Here is a 16,867-nt window from a genome sequence, read left to right on the forward strand (position 1 = left end):
CTGCTGTTACGTTTGGGTCTTGGTTGTTGGAGGAAACAAGAAAGACGTCAAATTTTAGCTTTATTTAAATTGGCCAACTGAACGACACATTGGGCACGACTGGTTTCCACTCGTGGAGAACCAACGATACAAACAAGCACCATGGAATTTGTTGTGACACACCTTGCATTCGATTTTTGGCAATTGATGATCTCGTCCTGACACCACCGAGTAACAAATTGGACATGGTTCAACTCCAGAAAAGTACTTTTCCAAGTTATCTTTCCACAACATGAGTACATCAGAGACACCATTGCTCGTGACTTGACTGAAGAGCATGGTTGTCATTTTCAAGATCCACTTTCTATACTTGCTCTCATTCACAGCTGAGTGTTCATCCGATTCAATTTGAAGAGCTTTGAGAGGATACAAATCTGGAATCTTGATCGTGAGTTTTAACACTACTTCATCTTGCTCATATTTTGCAATAATTTGATTGCCCATTGAGATTTTTGCACCCAACGATTTGGTGAGAGCATCTGATTTCTTAATTTTTGAAATTTCTTCTTTCACAATTGCAGGACTATAAACTTCCAAAAATCTCTTTTGAATCCAATCAATAGCAATGGTATCATTACAATCATTGAACCATGTTCGAACAAAGAGAGGTAGTACCTTTGAAAATTTGTACATTAAATCATCACAAAACTCTCTAAATTCCAATGAAAGCATGGTATCTTCACCACTATATAAGAAACATGTCAATAAACTCAATACTGGAGCATACATTTGATTCTCTTTGAGTTTGGTGAATAAATCCGAGTCACTTTGTTGTGAAAGAATTGAATTTTCTGTCAATGATAAAATATAGTACCATGCAAGGAGATAGGGCAGTTCATTATTATTATCATTACTGTATTCAGAGTAGAGGTGTGCAAATTGAGTCAAATGCTTGTTACGAACTGCGCTTTCTTTCAAAATGGAATTGAAATGTTCAGAAATATGACTCTTCATACGTTCCATAAAGTCAATAATTCGATCAATATCGTTATGATAATCTGTGAGTAGCAACAAATCAACGGAAACAATTTTTGCATTTGTGATTGGACTACATTCAATAATATCCACAATTTCAGGAATGAGTGTTGGATCTAATTTGATTTCTGAGTATTTGAGAGCAAGTTGAAGAGGTTTCAAATATTTTGAAGTTCTAGTAATGAGTCTCTCCATGACAATTGGGTATTGCATGGATAGAATTTTCGATTGTCTGTTCAACAACAAGAATGTATCAATTAATTGTCTTACAATCTTGATATTCTTATTTTTCTGAGCAACGGAGGCAGCCAAATGAACAATTTTGTCTAACAGCTCAAAATGATCTTCCAATGAGATTTGTTGCAGATTACTTAGAATAAATTCCTCAACAAAGGAATGATCGCTTATAATATTGCTCGTTGTGGTGTATGCATTGATCAATAGATTCGAAACAATAATGCTCATTTGAGTTGGATTTTTCTGTTTGATCATTTCATAAAATTCTTTTGCAAAGTCAATAATGGAATCCACAGTAATTTCTTCATCAGTTTGTTCAGAACTTGAACTCATTTTCAATCGACAGTACATGATCGACAATGCTGCTTGAACCTTAATCAAATTAAGGTGGTCGTATTCGCTTTGATTTTGCAATTGATCCAAAGTGCTACTGATACTAATACAGCCAAGAAGCCATTCAGTAACTTTCTCAGAGTCAATATTGAGATTGGCGAGATTGGTATCATTGTCAAAGAGAGAATCAGCAATTTCATAAAAAGTACTCGACTTGTTTTTGTCTTCAATGACTTGATTGACATTTTCTAATGAGCCAAAGAGCAACCGATTGCAATCCAATTGAGAGACACTTGCAGAATTCATAGAGACATAAATTTTCAAAAGTTCTAGTTCGTGTCTCTGTGCCAAGTAATTACAAAATTCAATATTCAATCCATCCTTCTTTTGTACGTTGGAAAGGAATTCATTAATCAAGTTTTTAGTGTAATCATTGAAAAGGAATTCAAAGTAGTAGGAATGGAGAACTTCTTGGAGTAGCCATTCCCATCTGTTTTCTCGCGTGTTGACATCATTCTTGTAAACGGTGTCAACAAAATCCAATGCCACACATATTAATCTGCTGTACATGAAGACGGACTTTTCAAGCTCATTCAAATTGGTAGTTTTGGTATTGTTCCAAATAACTTCGTTTCCAATAATAATTGGCTTGAGATTGGAGGCGCATTTACCTCTAATGAAAGACCACACTTGATCGTTGGTAGTGTTCAAAAGAACAGAATCACCAAAGTTTTTAGTGCCAGAAATTTCCATGAGTTTCAAGAATTGCTCCAACAACATGTCGTTCGTTAAGGTTGGATGTGTGGTGAGAGCCTCTTTGAGGTAAGATGAAATCTTTTCGAAAAGTTCATTCTTCATTTCATCCGTGACAACGCTCTTGAATTCTTCTTCCTTGTGTGCTTCTTCCCCGTCTTCTTCAAGTTCGGCCATTTCCTCTTCCTCGAAATGCTCTTTCTTTGGAGAGAGAAGTTGGAAAAGCACATCATAATGAGACGCTTTGAATAAGGATAGCAAGACATTAATATCGACGCTGAATTCTCCTGGAGTAGCCATGATAAATTCAACAGCTCTCTCTTCAGTATCTTGGTGTTGATCAATGATAGATGTTAAAAGAGTTCGGAGTTCTTGCTTGGATGTGAAAAGTTTGTGACCGGTTAAATGCTCAATGCTATCTAAATCTTTTCTGGCAAGAAGGGATTTTTCTAAAGACAAACTTGTTTGGTTAAAGTTGCTGTCTTCAGAATACAAGGATCGAAGGAATGGGAAAAGTGAGGCAGAGCTAGACATTGACTTGATGTCTTGCTCAAGGAGCTTTTCCAACTTGTTGAATTGATCTGGAAATTGTGTGAAATACAAGCCTGTCAATTGTTGAACGTGCTCGTTTTGTTGATTGATTTGCCAGAGTGTTTCCAAGCTTTCTTCAAACAAGGCACTCGATAACACCGAGTTGTTAGCGAATGCAATAGCAGAGGCAACCCCAATCTGACCAGTTTTCATTGACTTTTGGAATAAGGTGTTCGCAAGGTTCAAAATGTGGTCGGTATTGTCTGCTTTGGAACATCTAGAAATGAAAATTTCAATAGAGACCATGTCAATCTTATCTAAATTGGCCAAACAGAACTCTGTCGTTTGGGTCCAGAATTGGGACATGTAATCTGAAAGTTCGGTTTTTGATTGTAATTTTCCAATAGCAGTCGTGAGGTACTTTCCAAAATTAACAGTGCATGAGTTTGACAGGTAGTATGTGCATGTCTTCACTAGAGTGTTTCTTGCCAAAGTCAATACTTCAGCTTTGCTATCTTCCTTTGCGTACTTGTCTAGTTGCAATGTGATGTAAATAATACAGTCACAAAGAGTGTCAATAATTGCGTCTTTGTCTGCTTTTGTACTTTGTTTGGTCGACGAAGAAACCTTTTCAAATCCGGTCCAAATATTTTCAAATAGATCTGACACAAATTTGACTGATTTTTCAGCTCCATACACATCAGTGTTGAGCATGGAGACAAAAGGTAACACAACAGAATAGTTTGTTGAAGGATTTGGTGGGTCTCTCAAGAAGGAGAAAAATCGAGGAAAGGTTTGTTTCCAAATATTCACATGGGTCCAGCATTCAGGTGCAAATTTTTGTAAAAATAAAATCAACGAGTCGAGAGTGGTTCGTTCCAATGGTTGTTGATTAAAACATCCAATAAATATTGGAGCAATAAATGGTACAATATGTTCCATCACCTCTGTGTCATCTTTTGACAACAAGTCATTCTTCAATAAGGTAATAGAAAGTCTACTCATTGCCTCTCTGATATTGTTATAAGATTTGATTCCTAAGAATTTCCAAAAGTTCTTGGAACGGAAAATTTTAGAATATGATTCATCGAGCGTCACTGTCTGTTGTTGCCCAGTGTCATCCTTTTTTGGTTGCATTGAAAGATCAATCATCTTGTTAAGCATGAGAATTGAGCTTGTAATAAATCGGGAATACCTCTCTTCTGCTTCTTCTTTAGTAATGCTTTGTTGTTCCGTTTCACTTAAACTCAATGATTCCACAGTCTGATTGAAATTTTCAAACAATACACTCATAATTTCAGTGTCACAATATAAAATAGCTGCATCTCTTTTGTCGGCTGCAAAAGCTTGATGAAAGGCGCTGACAGCAGCCTTGGAAACATCCTTGTCATCAATTCCGACCATTTCCATCAACCAATATGGCATTAATTTCTTAATGTAATGTCCTAGTTGTTTACCAACTTTTTGAACAATCAATTTCCACAACACGAACAAATGGAGTCGTACTTTTCTGTCAAGATCGAGAACAGCAATACGTTTAAACACATCTTCCATATTTGCAAGTAATTGTTTGCAGATGGAGATTTGCTCTTCGTCTGCTTTTTCCGAAATGTATTGTGTGAGTGATTGCAAAGCCTTGCTTCTGGTTGTTGGATCTCTCTTGTTCAAATGTTTTAAATAGGATTGAACCGTTGGATCAAGACTAGATGAAGAATCGACGGATGAGGTGGCTGCTGATGATGATCCAACACCAGCTTTCTTATTGAAGGCTGCCATCAGAGAGCTTCCGAATCCCATCGTGCTACTACCCGATGATGAAACAATCGAAGCAGCTTGGCTTGATGTGATTGCTCCCTTCTGAGATTTTGGTTTTCGTTGGCCTTCGTTTTTACCCATTTTTTTTTAGAATCATGAAAGGTTTTTTGTGTTGGGGAAGATTCATATCTGATTTTGAAACGAAAGGTGTATTCATTTTCAACATGAACCTAAAGGACAACATTTATTCTTCTGACGTCGTCGAATAATTGTGCCAATAAATGACAACATTCATGATGCTAATTATTCCAAATAGAAGACAACAGTATGTTTTGACATGCTAGCAATGGTAGCGCAGATTTCTCTCCAAAACTGTGAGTGGTTGAGTTTACTTTCAAACTGTCAAATACTTGTCAACTAAATATTCCACAAGAGGAGTTGAACCAGACTCTCTATAAATTAAGCAAAGATTATAGGCAGCTTCTCGTTTTAAATCTGATTCTGGATCAATATTGCCTGCATCAGAAAGTTCGAGAACCTTCTTATAGTAGGGTGTTGCAAGATGGTACAGTCGCAGTTGATGATAGGCACGAGCAATGTTGAAGTGAGCTTCTTGTGAACCCTCAGTCAAATCAAAATACCTGTATAGGAACGTAAAAGCTTGCATGACGTGTAAATGTCTATTTGCTGTTCTTCTGTTCATCACCAAATTTAAATAATTCAATCCAAGGCACAAGCTGATGATTGGTTCGTTTGGCATAAACCTATAAGCTCTAAAGTATTCTGCTATTGCAAGTTTGTAGCTGCCACTCATGGCACAGTTGTGGCCAACGAGAAGCATTAGCGGTACTGATTGAGGATGCTTGTCCAACAGTCGAACCATAAACCAATGATTAGCGAGAATGTTTCCGACTCTTGTGGTAATTTTGTTGAACAAATTTAACAGGGGAATACTGTATGGTTTGTCAGAAATGATTGGACGGATGGCATTATAGGCTCGTTTGTAATAACCGCTATTGTATGAAACTGCCACGTATAAATATCTCAGGTTTTGGATTTTTCTATGCCTCTCTTCTGGTGTTTTGAAGTTAAATCGTTTCTTTGTTTTGCTCGCTAGTAGGACTGCCAATATTCTTAAACAATCTTCATAGTGTTGACAGTAGGACAATGTTTTGCTCAACGTCACAATCAATGTATATAAATTATGATCTCCAATGGCATTGAGGGCTTCGGTCCAAGTCCATCCATCTTCTTTGGTCTCCTGTAGATTCCTCTTCCTTCTTCTTCTCTTGAGGCCAATATCGTATTTAAGCACAATGTTCTTTTTCTTGAATTTGGTTTTCTTTTCTGGTTCTGGTTCCTCTTTGTCGAGATCTAATATACTTAAAACTACTGGAAGGGCCGTCTTTATAAATTCCTCGTGCTGTCCTGTAGTGTGTAAAATCCATGCTTTTTTGACCATAATTCGAATATCTTTCACCTTTTCTTTTCTGTTTTGTTCTGGGACTTGAGGGATGTCTTCATCTTTTATATCATCTGATAAATTCATGTCTTCATCGCTTGACTCATGTTGTTCAGGATTGTAATCAGGATCTTGTTCCTGTTCTTCGTCCAATTCGCTGTCCTCATTTGCAGTTTCGTTGTCGCTTTCGTTCGTTCTGTCATTATATTCTTGGTTTGGCTCACTAATGTGATGCAATTGTTTTTTCAGGGATGCCAAATCCTTTTTAGCTAAGGCATTTCCTGACGCTTCTAGAACTTCTATTGCCTTTTCTACGTCGCCAATGTCTTTATAAACCTCGCTTAATAGTATTCTTGCTTCCACATTGTCAGGCAATTCATCAAGTACCATTTCTCCATACTTGATTGCTTCCTCAAAGTATTTCAGAGTCTTAAGACACTCCGCTATTCTGAGCCATATGGATGGTTTGTTGTAATTTTCACTGGTCATCAGTAAACTGTATACATATTGCGCCTTTTGGTATTCGTTGACGACATAGTACGTTTCTGCAATGTTAAAGAATAAATCTCCGAAGTCTGACACGTTGAACTTTAGAATATCGTTGAATATGTATTCTACTTTCTCAAGCTTTCCTAAATATGTTTGACAAATGGCATATTTTGAAGAAATGTCAGGTGGTAAAATTTCAATTGGACAATTTTGCAAAAGGCTAATTCTCTCAATAAGAGTTACGGCTTTGTTAAACCAACCCTCACTCATGTACAATTCTGCCAACATGTTTACCAAAGTTAGGTCTGCATGCTGTTCATTTTGTGATATTGTTTTTTCTAATAGCTCAATGGCGTTGAAGATATACTTGAGTTCATAGTAAACTTTTGCAAGTGCAATCACTACTGGTTTATCGCCTGGAAATTGCTTGAGAAGCGATTTGTATCCACTGATGGCCCGTGTTGGTTGATTCATCTTCATATAAAGTCCACACTGTTCGATTCTAGCATTATAGTTTTTAGGATCCAATAAAATAATTCTTTTGAGACAATAGGCAGCCAGTTGCAGTTTGTTGTGAGAGATTGATAATTCTGTGAGCCGCCTCCAAAAATCTAGATTGGTTGGAAGTAGTAAACCAGCAATAAGGTAAAATTCAATTGCCTTGTCCATAATTCCAAGCTCTTCATAAATAAGCCCAAGAGTGTGATACGGATCGGCAATATTTGGACAAATTCTAATGACTTCCAACAGAATTTGGACAGCCTTTGTAAAATCTCTGTATATGAATTGCAAGTTCGCTTCTCCCATCATTTCTTTGACCTCCTTGGGAACCATGTCATCCTTTGACTTTCTAGTTTTCTTAGGTTTTAAAATCCCTTTTTCTTTTCGTTTTTTTCTTTTTAGTATTCCTTTGAGAATGTCATCCAAAAATTCATAGTCCTCTTCGCCGTCATCTGCTCCATATATTTCATCAAAATTATCTTCACTGTAACCTGTTTCAACCTCGCTGCTTCCTGAAATGCTTGCTACCTGTGATACTACGCTCCTACTGTCTTCATCTTCATCATCACTTTCAAAATGTTGCTGATGTAGCAGAGAACTTGTGGCTTTTTTTAACAATTCTGTGCTTTGGTTTGTCTCGGGCTCTCTGAATATGTCACAAATTTGCATGGCAGTTTGAACTTGTGTTGGCGCCTGTGTTGCTGCAGTGGAAGCCTGAGAAGGAAATACCCCTTCAATAAATTTGCCAATATCTAAATTTTTGAGTTGATCTTCGGTCTGAGGCATGTCATTCTTGTGCTGCTCCAGAACTTCGTCAATGTATTGATGAATGTGTGCACCTGAGGGTTCGCTTGCGTCGTACTCATCTTCCATATGGAATGGAGCATGCTTTGAAGATTGATGTGCAGTTTCAAGAGTGTGAGAAATATTTGTTTCGAAAATAGGCTCTTCTTGTCTGTTGTTGCTGATGGGAGTTATGTTTGTCAATAACGAAGAAAAACCTCCCTCTATAAGAGACAGTAATGAGGAGGAATTGGTATTGGAAGAGCTTGAGGCAGCTCCTATTTGATCGTTGTGGGTTACTTCTTGCTTAGTACTATCCAATGTCGTTGTAGTCTCATTCCTATTATTTACAAAATCTGTAATTTTTAATTGCGAAGAAGAGGCCTTTTTTTGAGAATCGGTTGATGTTTTCTTCTTAGATGGAGGCATTGTGGATTTTATACAATATGAATCTAATCAATCCCGACAAAATTAATTTCGTGTTTCAATTAATGTCGTAAATTAAAAGGAGTGTTCAAATTATTGTTTTCTAATTGTTAATTTTTAAAATTCAATCCGAAATTGTGATGATGAATATGTTTCGGATGATGCCGTGTAAGTTGATCCCGAAAAGCAGTTAAAGCCTTTTCATTTATTTTTTGAACTTTGCTCGAGCCTTGTCTGCTCTTCAAAAAACGGCTCCAATTTTGCTGCAATCTCATCATGTCGTTTGGAAAATAAATCCAAATGCTTTTCAACACATTGACTGAATTTATCAAAGGCTTCATTGACTTGAGTGTCGGAAAGAGATTCATGATGTCGTAAAATTTCAAAATCCTTTTCGCAAGGACTGTTTTTCATGAGGATACAAATATCACAATCCTCATCTGCATCCACTTTCCGATCAGGAATCCATGAGAGTTCAATCAATCGTTTTCTTGTTGAGCCTTCTTTGCTTGGAGAGGACATGATGGAACAAGGTCAATGAAATGCTTCTTCTCGAGTATACTCGACGACTCTTTTTTTCCAGCACGATTCAATCTTTTCCTTGTGGTATCGAAAGAAATCAATTTCATTGGCATCCAATCCCATTTTGCATCCTTTGAATTATTTTATCCTCTCTTAGGATGATGATGTTTAAAACACATTCAATGGTTTTCCAACAAGATGAAAAAACAATTGAAATCTTCAAAAGTATCATTGAATGAACGAGCATCATGATGAGGATTCAAATAAAAAAATGCTTCCCTCCTCAAAGCCTTCCATGCTCTCGAATAATGAGAGAAATTTCATTCTCTCAACACTCATGATTGAGAAGGAGAATAAATTAGATGGTAGTAGTGGTGCTCTAGGTGGAGATTCGTATCGGAAGACTCTTGGAACAAAATCCTCTCAACTCAATACCACAATTTTACGAGTGGATGGACGTGATTTATACGATTATAGAAGTATTGAATTTATATTACCAAACGCTACGGATAATAATAATACTAGTGATTCTTCTGTTCAATCGGGACAAGTGCAAGTCTCTATCGGAAATACAATTGCATTGGGAGTCGTTTCATGCTCAGTAGTGGAGCCCTATCTTGATAGGCCCAATGAAGGATTTTTAACTTTTCATGCGGATTTTAGTACTGTGGGTGCTCGACCTGTGGGTACAAAACAAACTTCACAACAACGAGAATTATGCATTGAAATTGGACGAGTCATTGATCGTTCACTTCGTGGTTCTCGAGCCATTGATACCGAAGCATTATGTATTATTGCAGGAAGAAAAGTTTGGAGTTTACGAGTGGATATTCACATTTTGCAGGATGACGGAAATGTTTTTGACTGTTGTCACTTGGCAGCCATTGCATCTTTATTGCATTTCAGAAGACCAGAGGTAACCATTGAAGGAGATCGAGTCATTGTTCACACCGTGCAAGATCGACAACCAGTCCCATTAAGCGTTCATCACATTCCTATTTGCACTTCGTTTGCATTCTTTTATCATGAACATTGTACGCTATTTGTTGTGGATCCAGGCAAAAAGGAGGAAATGATTGCAGAAGGTTTCATGACAATTGCCTTAAATGCTCATAAAGAATTGTGTGCCATTCAGAAAGGAGGTGGATTGGCATTGACGAAAGATCAAATTTTGGAGTGTGCTCAAATAGCATCTGTCAAATCAAAAGAAATTACTGAGATACTGAAACGCTTTTTACAGAATGAAGAAAGTAAGCGAATTCAACAAGGAAAATCATACTATGTGAAATATGAAGAAGAACCAATGAACAAAAGCCAAGAGGACGAGGATGAAAACGACGAAGCAATTAGCGCAATTTCTGATATTTCTGAACCTTTTTCAGATATGGAAGACGAAGAATAAACGTATTCTCACGTATCAACCAACCACATTCGAATTATGCTCGAATCGGTGTGATCACAATGGATTTCAATGGTGAACCCTTCATAAAATTTCTATTTGATTGAACGCACATGAACATCCAATCATTTCGGACAAATGGAGATGTTATTTAAGCATGTGAAAATTCCTCTCGTTCCAATTTCAATCCCACAAACAAAATGTTCCAATCTGTTCTCTCGAAAGCAAGTCAACCCTTGTTGCAACAATCCAAGGTGATGTTGGTCCGTCACTCGTGGTCTGCCAACTCTATGACATCCATTGTCACAACACAAAAAGCATTCTTCTCAACACAAAATAACATGAACAGCAAACCATCATGGTGGAGCCATTGTTCGAAATGGGGCACGCACAGAGAGTATTATCATCAACCCAATTACTATCCATTCTCTTGTGGGCGTTACGACAATAATCAAAATCCAAACAATGAAAAGCAACATGAACATCAGAATCATCCCTTCACTTCATCCTCATGGTACAGTCATGATCATTTAAATTCCATTCCAAAACGAAAGCTCTTTAAATTCCTTTCGGGAATGAAAAAGTGGCAAACCAAGTATGAACACGAATCTCGTCGAAATCGATCAAACACCCAGAACGAATCCTCTGTGTTACATGGACGGGCTAGTCCTTACGATCAATGTCATTCCACAACGATGTCTCACCGTTTTCATCGTTTAAAAAGATGGAAAAGAAAACTTTTTCGTATCGTGGTCTGTGGCTCAATTCTTGCGTATACCTTAATGTATCATTCAGATAATAAGATGGCCCTCTTGTTTGCTTTGGCGCTCTGTTGGATGTTCATATAAATGAAGATGGTATTCACACCGTTTCTTTTGCAATTTCATTATGATTGTTTTCCCCAATCATCTTGAAACAAAACATTTTGTTCACACACCAATTTACATCAAAGCCATATAGTAAATGAAGGTAGTATTTTTCACAATGCACAACTTTTTAATGTGGTCCTAATAACATTGACAATTTTAACAACAATTAGAGAAAAAAGTGATCCTCATCACCAGCTTCTTCATCATGAGCCAAATCAGTATATTCCTCCTCTTCCTCCTCCGAGGCATTACGACCGTTTTGAAAACCATTTCGCCTTTTAGAAACTCCATTGCCTTGTTGTGCCTTTTCCAACATTTCATCACTCAACAAGGTGACAAGAGCAATTCCATTTTTCACACTCTCTGTGGAATCATTCGGAGAAGAATTCTTTTTGAACCATCTTCCTAAACGATGTTCCTGACCTATACATGCAGTCAAAAATTGACCATTCGATGAAAAATCAATGCCATTCACAAATCCTTTCAAAGGAATGTTATTTTTCAATTGCAAAATCTTGGCATTGGGATCACATCTCCATAATTTTAGATATCCATCACATGATCCAGTGGCAACCACATCAGAAAATCGTAATGCACCCACAGAACTAATCCATTCTCCACCGTGAGCCTTCTCGAAATGAACAATTGGTTTCTTCTTAGTTTTAAGCCACATGCTCACAGATCCATCTTGTGAACCACTCACATAGGTATTTTCTCTCAACATTTTCACACAGTCAACAGAATATTTGCTTGCAGAGTTTTTAAAAATTAATTGAGTTTCATCTTCTACTTTCCAATATCGAAGAGAGGCATCACTACCACAACTCACTGCATGTGGAGTGATCATTGTGTCAATTCCTTGAACTTCACTTTCATGTCCGTATAATGTATCAATAAAAGTTAAATCTCTTGCGTCCCACACTTTAACAGTTCTATCAAGAGATCCACTGTATAATTGAAAAGCATATGAAGAGTTATTCGAAGATGAATGCACGTTGGATTGGTGACCCATTTGAAATGCAAGACAAGTGACAGGTTTAAAATGTCCTTCAAAAACATCAATGGGTTTCATGGTTTTCGTGTCCCACAGTCGAACCTTGTTGTCTCTTCCACCAGTTGCCAGAATACTTCCATCAAAGCTTAATGCACAACACAAAATCTCACAATTATCATGTGCCTTTTTCGTAATTGAAATTTTCTTTTGAGTTGTAAAATCCCAATGAATAATGCATCCATCCTTAGCTCCTGTAAACGCTCGAAGTTGAGAGTTACTGCCACTATTATTTAACACAATACAAGTTGGAGTTTTTTTGTGACCTTTCAAAAATGTGACTCGAGAGGGTTCTGTAAAATCCATTTCCTCTAAATATTGGTGATACATGGAAGGAATTTGTTTTTTAGCTTTTAACTATAGAATGTACAACCAATGGATATCAGCGTTATGTTGGATTAACGTGTTTTTTTCGAAAATGAAACTACTTACAGCCTCTCGTTTCAAAGCTTGAGCAATTGGATCCTCTCCATCCATTCTTCTCTTAAAATCCTCTTCTTCTTCCTTATCTTCTTCATAAACTTTCAAATTTTCTAAAAATTGTTTTGCATTCAACACTCTCTTTTCATCAACAGTCAATTCCGAGTCTTCTTCTTGAGGTGCTACTTCACTCGCATCTCGAATTAAATGTTCCTCTTCTTCCTCTTTCTGATTTTTCAATAATTGTTCAGGAGAGACTTCAAAATTTTCCTCTTCTTCAATGTCGGAATGAATTTCATCAACATCTTCTTTCGTTTTTCTCTTCTTTCGACTTGCAAGAATGTTTTCTAATTTGGATTTTAAATGTTTTTTTGATGAAAAAGACTTGGAGCCTTGATTTCTAGAATTACTAGTTTTAGAACGGAATTGTTGAGAATTTCTCTTCATATCGTTGGTGTATGGGAATATATTCTGATGAGATGTATTCTAATCGGATCCGATGATACAAGTTGTTGTTGTTGTTATTGGGAAGCGAATTTGTTGATTTGATAACTTGACACAAATTTGTTGAACTCCTTGTTGAATATTTTTTTTTGCAAATTTTTTTTTCTCAAATTCAAATGTTTATTGAACACACTCAGAGAAGCGAAATTTCAAGATCATCCGTATGCGAAATAAATGTTCGAACCATGATAGAATAAAAACACACACTTCACCAACGACCGAGGATTATAATAATAAAAAATTTACGAACCATTATATATTTGTAAAAAAATATTCTCATCATCCTTGTCATCATGAAACAACACACTCAACAATTAGTACTTCTCGCGATCGGTCTCTCTTCCATCTTTATTCTCTCCATTGTTGGAATTTTGTATAATCTCAATGAAGTTTCCATTTATAAACTTGAGAATACTTCTCCGTGGATCATTCATACCGATATTTCTGTCAATCATTTCATTTCCATGGCACTTTGTATTCGACAATCGAAAATTGGAAGTATTAAAAGTGTCGTGACCACTTCGAGTGATTTACAAAATTTAAATGGAGACACTGGAGAAGAATTAACATTTTTGAAAAAGTTACAGGACTCGACGTTTGAGAAAACAGTTTATAACATTTCCGATATTTGGAAAATGTATTTTAATAAGAGGAGAGAGTATAGACCGAGTCGATCGAATGGGTTGTTGAATCGAACCATGTTAATGAAAGGCATTGAATTTCAAAATTCACAACAACAAGAATTTTCCAAACGAGAAGCACTCTCTACCAAACGAAATTTATTACATGATTTTGTAGAGAATGTGTTGAAAAATCGAACGGGTAGATTTGATGTGAATATTACATTTTTAAATTCTGACGTGGTCGTTGAAGAAACTGTGAATATTTTTGAAAACATTTCCATGAATAATAATAATAACAATGAAGGTAATAACCAATTACCCATCTCGTTTTTGATATTAGGCCCATTGACAACTCTCTCTCGAACTCTGAATGAAATGACCAAAACACCAGACTTGTTCCAACATGTGAAGAAAATTGTCATTTATGGAGGAACTATAAATTCCACATTGGGTGAATATAATTTAGGAGTGGATTCGGTAGCGAGAAAGAATGTATTTGACATGTCTCGGAACTATTTGAATGGTAAAATTTATTTATTTCCAAAAGATGCTGTTGAAAAGACACCTCTCACAGATCCCAAATTATTAAGATTTTCAATTCTCTTTAAAGATGCCTGTGAACGAAAATTAATGAACAAAATCAAAGAGGATCCCACGTTTGAAATTCCATTCTTGTATGAAGTGATTCATTGGTGGCTGAATACATTTAATGAAACAAGATCTCAACTTACGAATGAATATTTAGCGGAAGAGATGATCTTTAATCATGAAGTGGTGGTATCCTCTGTGTTGTGGATGGACGATCAAGTCACTACTTTTAATGAGAGACATGTTGAATTTGATGAAACTGTTCCTGGATTGTTTAAAATACTTCAACAACCTTCTCGAAAGTCCTACTCTGTGAAAATGATTCAAAAAGTGGATTGGTACAAGTACTTTGGTTTACTACTTCATCGATGTGCGTATTTCTAGAGTGAAAATTTCTTGAGATGAATCTACACGAATCTACCAGTAACTGCTATTCAAAAGCAATCTGTCAGACCTTTCCCACTGTCACTACTCAAAGGCATTTGAGAATACTCTTGTACCTTCTTTAAATCTTTGAAGCATGATTGTTTTGAACAAATAGATCTCAATCTGATCATGGAAGCCACCAAAGGTGTAACAATATAATTTAATCCTAGAGTTAAAATTTGAACTTTTTTGAATTGGGCTCACCAGCCTCAACTTCTTCAAATTCGTCGTCATCTCCACTGTTTGCCACATTGTTCGTTGAAGAGCTCGAATTTCCAATATCAGATGACGATGGTACAGACGTACTACTAGGTGGTTGGGAAATTGGCTCTATAGTACCAAATGAAGAGGAGAGTTGGAAACTATTTCCTGCAGAGGATGTTGGGTTGGTGGTTGATGATGAAAGATTCATTTGTGAAGGAGCAAATTGAGAGATTGGATTGGAAGGAGGAGGCATGAGGGAACTGTCATTGGTGGATGCTCTGATGGAAGCTGGCTCAATGACTCCAAGAGATTTCTTTTGTTTGGTTGGAATCACTTCTGAGCTAATATCCAAATCTTCATCATTCGATGTAGATGCGAGTTGATTTGCAATAGCACCACTTTTCAATAATTTTGATGCTTGTACCTCAGCACTGTCGTCTCTGGTTATCATGGAAATAAATGGTTTTTTGGTAGTGTGACTCTTTTTTGGGGTTGACAAAATGGATGTCAGTCGACTCACATTGATTGGGTTTGTTGTGCTTTGAGTCACGTTTCTCTGTACAGCCAAAGATACTCTTTGTTTTTCAATTTGCAAATATGGATTGACGACAGTGGTAGCAGTTTCGTCTTGTGTGATATCTTCCATCTCTCCTTCTTCTTCTTCTGCTTGATTTGGCATTGCTTGCTCGTCTTCCGGCTTCTTTTTCCTTTGTCCAGCAAGACTTGCTGGTTTCTTGTCCAAATGCAATAAAACATCGTTCTTTTGCACGATGGTCTTCTTCTTGGTTTTTATCAGTGCAGTTTGGTCGTGAGGAATAATAGCATGATCCACATGTTGAAGTTCTTTTTGCTGTTGTTCGAGATAATCATGTACTTGAATAAGCTCAGCTTCGTGCAAACGAGTGAGGGACTCCTCAATATGTCTTCTTTGTCTTGTTTTTTCAAGCTGAATTTTATATTGGTCTCTTGTTCTCTTATTCATAATTGGCGTAAATCTAAATGTATGCTTTGGAGGTAGTGATGGTAAAAACTTGGGTTTTTGTTGCTCAATAAGTTGAATTTGTCTTTCGTGTTCTTCTTCCTCTTCTTCATCAAACATGATCGTCTTGCCTTTGTTTTTATAGAGTAAATGAAAATGTGTTTGTGGGCATGACATGAGACTCGATGATGTCGCTTTTGGAATATCAGGAATGTCTAAAGATTAATATGTAAATGAAACAATATAAAAATTCAATTCGGAAATGATAAAAGTTTGATGAGGATAACGATTAAAATCAAACAATCGATAAGAATAAAAATTCATAATAGCCACTACGTACCAAATTCAAAAGTAGCCAAATCAACAGAATCATCCTGCGATTTATCCTGTAAAACGTTCATAAAAGAAAGTAAATCATTCACTCCGATGTTCATACGATGCTTAAGAGCCCTCTCTACATCAAAAACATTCACTTCCGTTCTTCCGCAATGAGTACTGTATTCAACACTTGAAGAAGCAATATTTTGAATTAAACTTTGCATAAGATCAATCAAAAAATCACTAGCACTGCTCTTGATGGCATGAAATCCATGATATCTACAAGCATCTGCAATGACACGTTGTAAGACTTCTCTTGCAAAGTGATCATGATGTTGATGCTGTGATGATACCGATGATGATGATGTATTGCCGGCACCAACACCACTATTTGTATTCATTCCGGAGTTCATTCCTCTTCCGTTTTGACTTCTTTGAGTCGTCATCATTGGAGCTGAGGACGTTCCGTTGTAGGATAAAGCAGAGTGTTGTGGCATCATTTTTTTCTGTTGTTTTTTTCCACTCGTTTTCTTCTAGTGCAAGGAAAGCGGAGAGGAAACTAAAAGTTAATGGGAATAATGATAGTTGAAAATTGTGAACGACAATTTCATCCATCAACAGAATACAAGATCTCGTGGATATTTCGCCTCTCATGGAAAAAAAACAAACACTTCATTCAC

At 36.7% G+C, this 16,867-nt stretch overlaps 6 protein-coding genes across 6 annotated transcripts; 2 read left to right on the forward strand and 4 right to left on the reverse strand.

The window, feature by feature from the left end:
• Positions 1 to 60: 60 nt before the first annotated feature.
• C9374_009139 (uncharacterized protein) lies at positions 61 to 4,764 on the reverse strand (the record flags this gene model as incomplete). The annotated part of the gene is made up of 1 exon (XM_044699293.1): positions 61 to 4,764. One exon carries the CDS (start codon positions 4,762 to 4,764, stop codon positions 61 to 63), a length of 4,704 nt encoding a protein of 1,567 aa, XP_044544885.1.
• Positions 4,765 to 5,017: 253 nt separating this feature from the next.
• Positions 5,018 to 8,287, reverse strand: C9374_009140 (uncharacterized protein; the record flags this gene model as incomplete). Its single annotated transcript, XM_044699295.1, has 1 exon — positions 5,018 to 8,287. One exon carries the CDS (start codon positions 8,285 to 8,287, stop codon positions 5,018 to 5,020), a length of 3,270 nt encoding a protein of 1,089 aa, XP_044544886.1.
• A 790-nt stretch (positions 8,288 to 9,077) lies between these two features.
• Positions 9,078 to 10,208, forward strand: C9374_009141 (uncharacterized protein; the record flags this gene model as incomplete). The annotated part of the gene is made up of 1 exon (XM_044699296.1): positions 9,078 to 10,208. One exon carries the CDS (start codon positions 9,078 to 9,080, stop codon positions 10,206 to 10,208), a length of 1,131 nt encoding a protein of 376 aa, XP_044544887.1.
• Positions 10,209 to 11,240: 1,032 nt separating this feature from the next.
• On the reverse strand, positions 11,241 to 12,992 carry C9374_009142 (uncharacterized protein; the record flags this gene model as incomplete). The annotated part of the gene is made up of 2 exons (XM_044699297.1): positions 11,241 to 12,482; positions 12,558 to 12,992. The coding sequence occupies 2 exons, from the start codon at positions 12,990 to 12,992 to the stop codon at positions 11,241 to 11,243; spliced, it is 1,677 nt and encodes a 558-aa protein (XP_044544888.1).
• Positions 12,993 to 13,342: 350 nt separating this feature from the next.
• On the forward strand, positions 13,343 to 14,644 carry C9374_009143 (uncharacterized protein; the record flags this gene model as incomplete). The annotated part of the gene is made up of 1 exon (XM_044699298.1): positions 13,343 to 14,644. The coding sequence occupies one exon, from the start codon at positions 13,343 to 13,345 to the stop codon at positions 14,642 to 14,644; it is 1,302 nt and encodes a 433-aa protein (XP_044544889.1).
• Positions 14,645 to 14,858: 214 nt separating this feature from the next.
• Positions 14,859 to 16,687, reverse strand: C9374_009144 (uncharacterized protein; the record flags this gene model as incomplete). The annotated part of the gene is made up of 2 exons (XM_044699299.1): positions 14,859 to 16,084; positions 16,210 to 16,687. The coding sequence occupies 2 exons, from the start codon at positions 16,685 to 16,687 to the stop codon at positions 14,859 to 14,861; spliced, it is 1,704 nt and encodes a 567-aa protein (XP_044544890.1).
• Between the last annotated feature and the right edge of the window lie 180 nt (positions 16,688 to 16,867).

The sequence above is a fragment of the Naegleria lovaniensis genome, assembly GCF_003324165.1.
Source record: "Naegleria lovaniensis strain ATCC 30569 chromosome Unknown tig037, whole genome shotgun sequence".
Classification (NCBI taxonomy): domain Eukaryota; phylum Heterolobosea; class Eutetramitea; order Acrasida; family Naegleriidae; genus Naegleria; species Naegleria lovaniensis.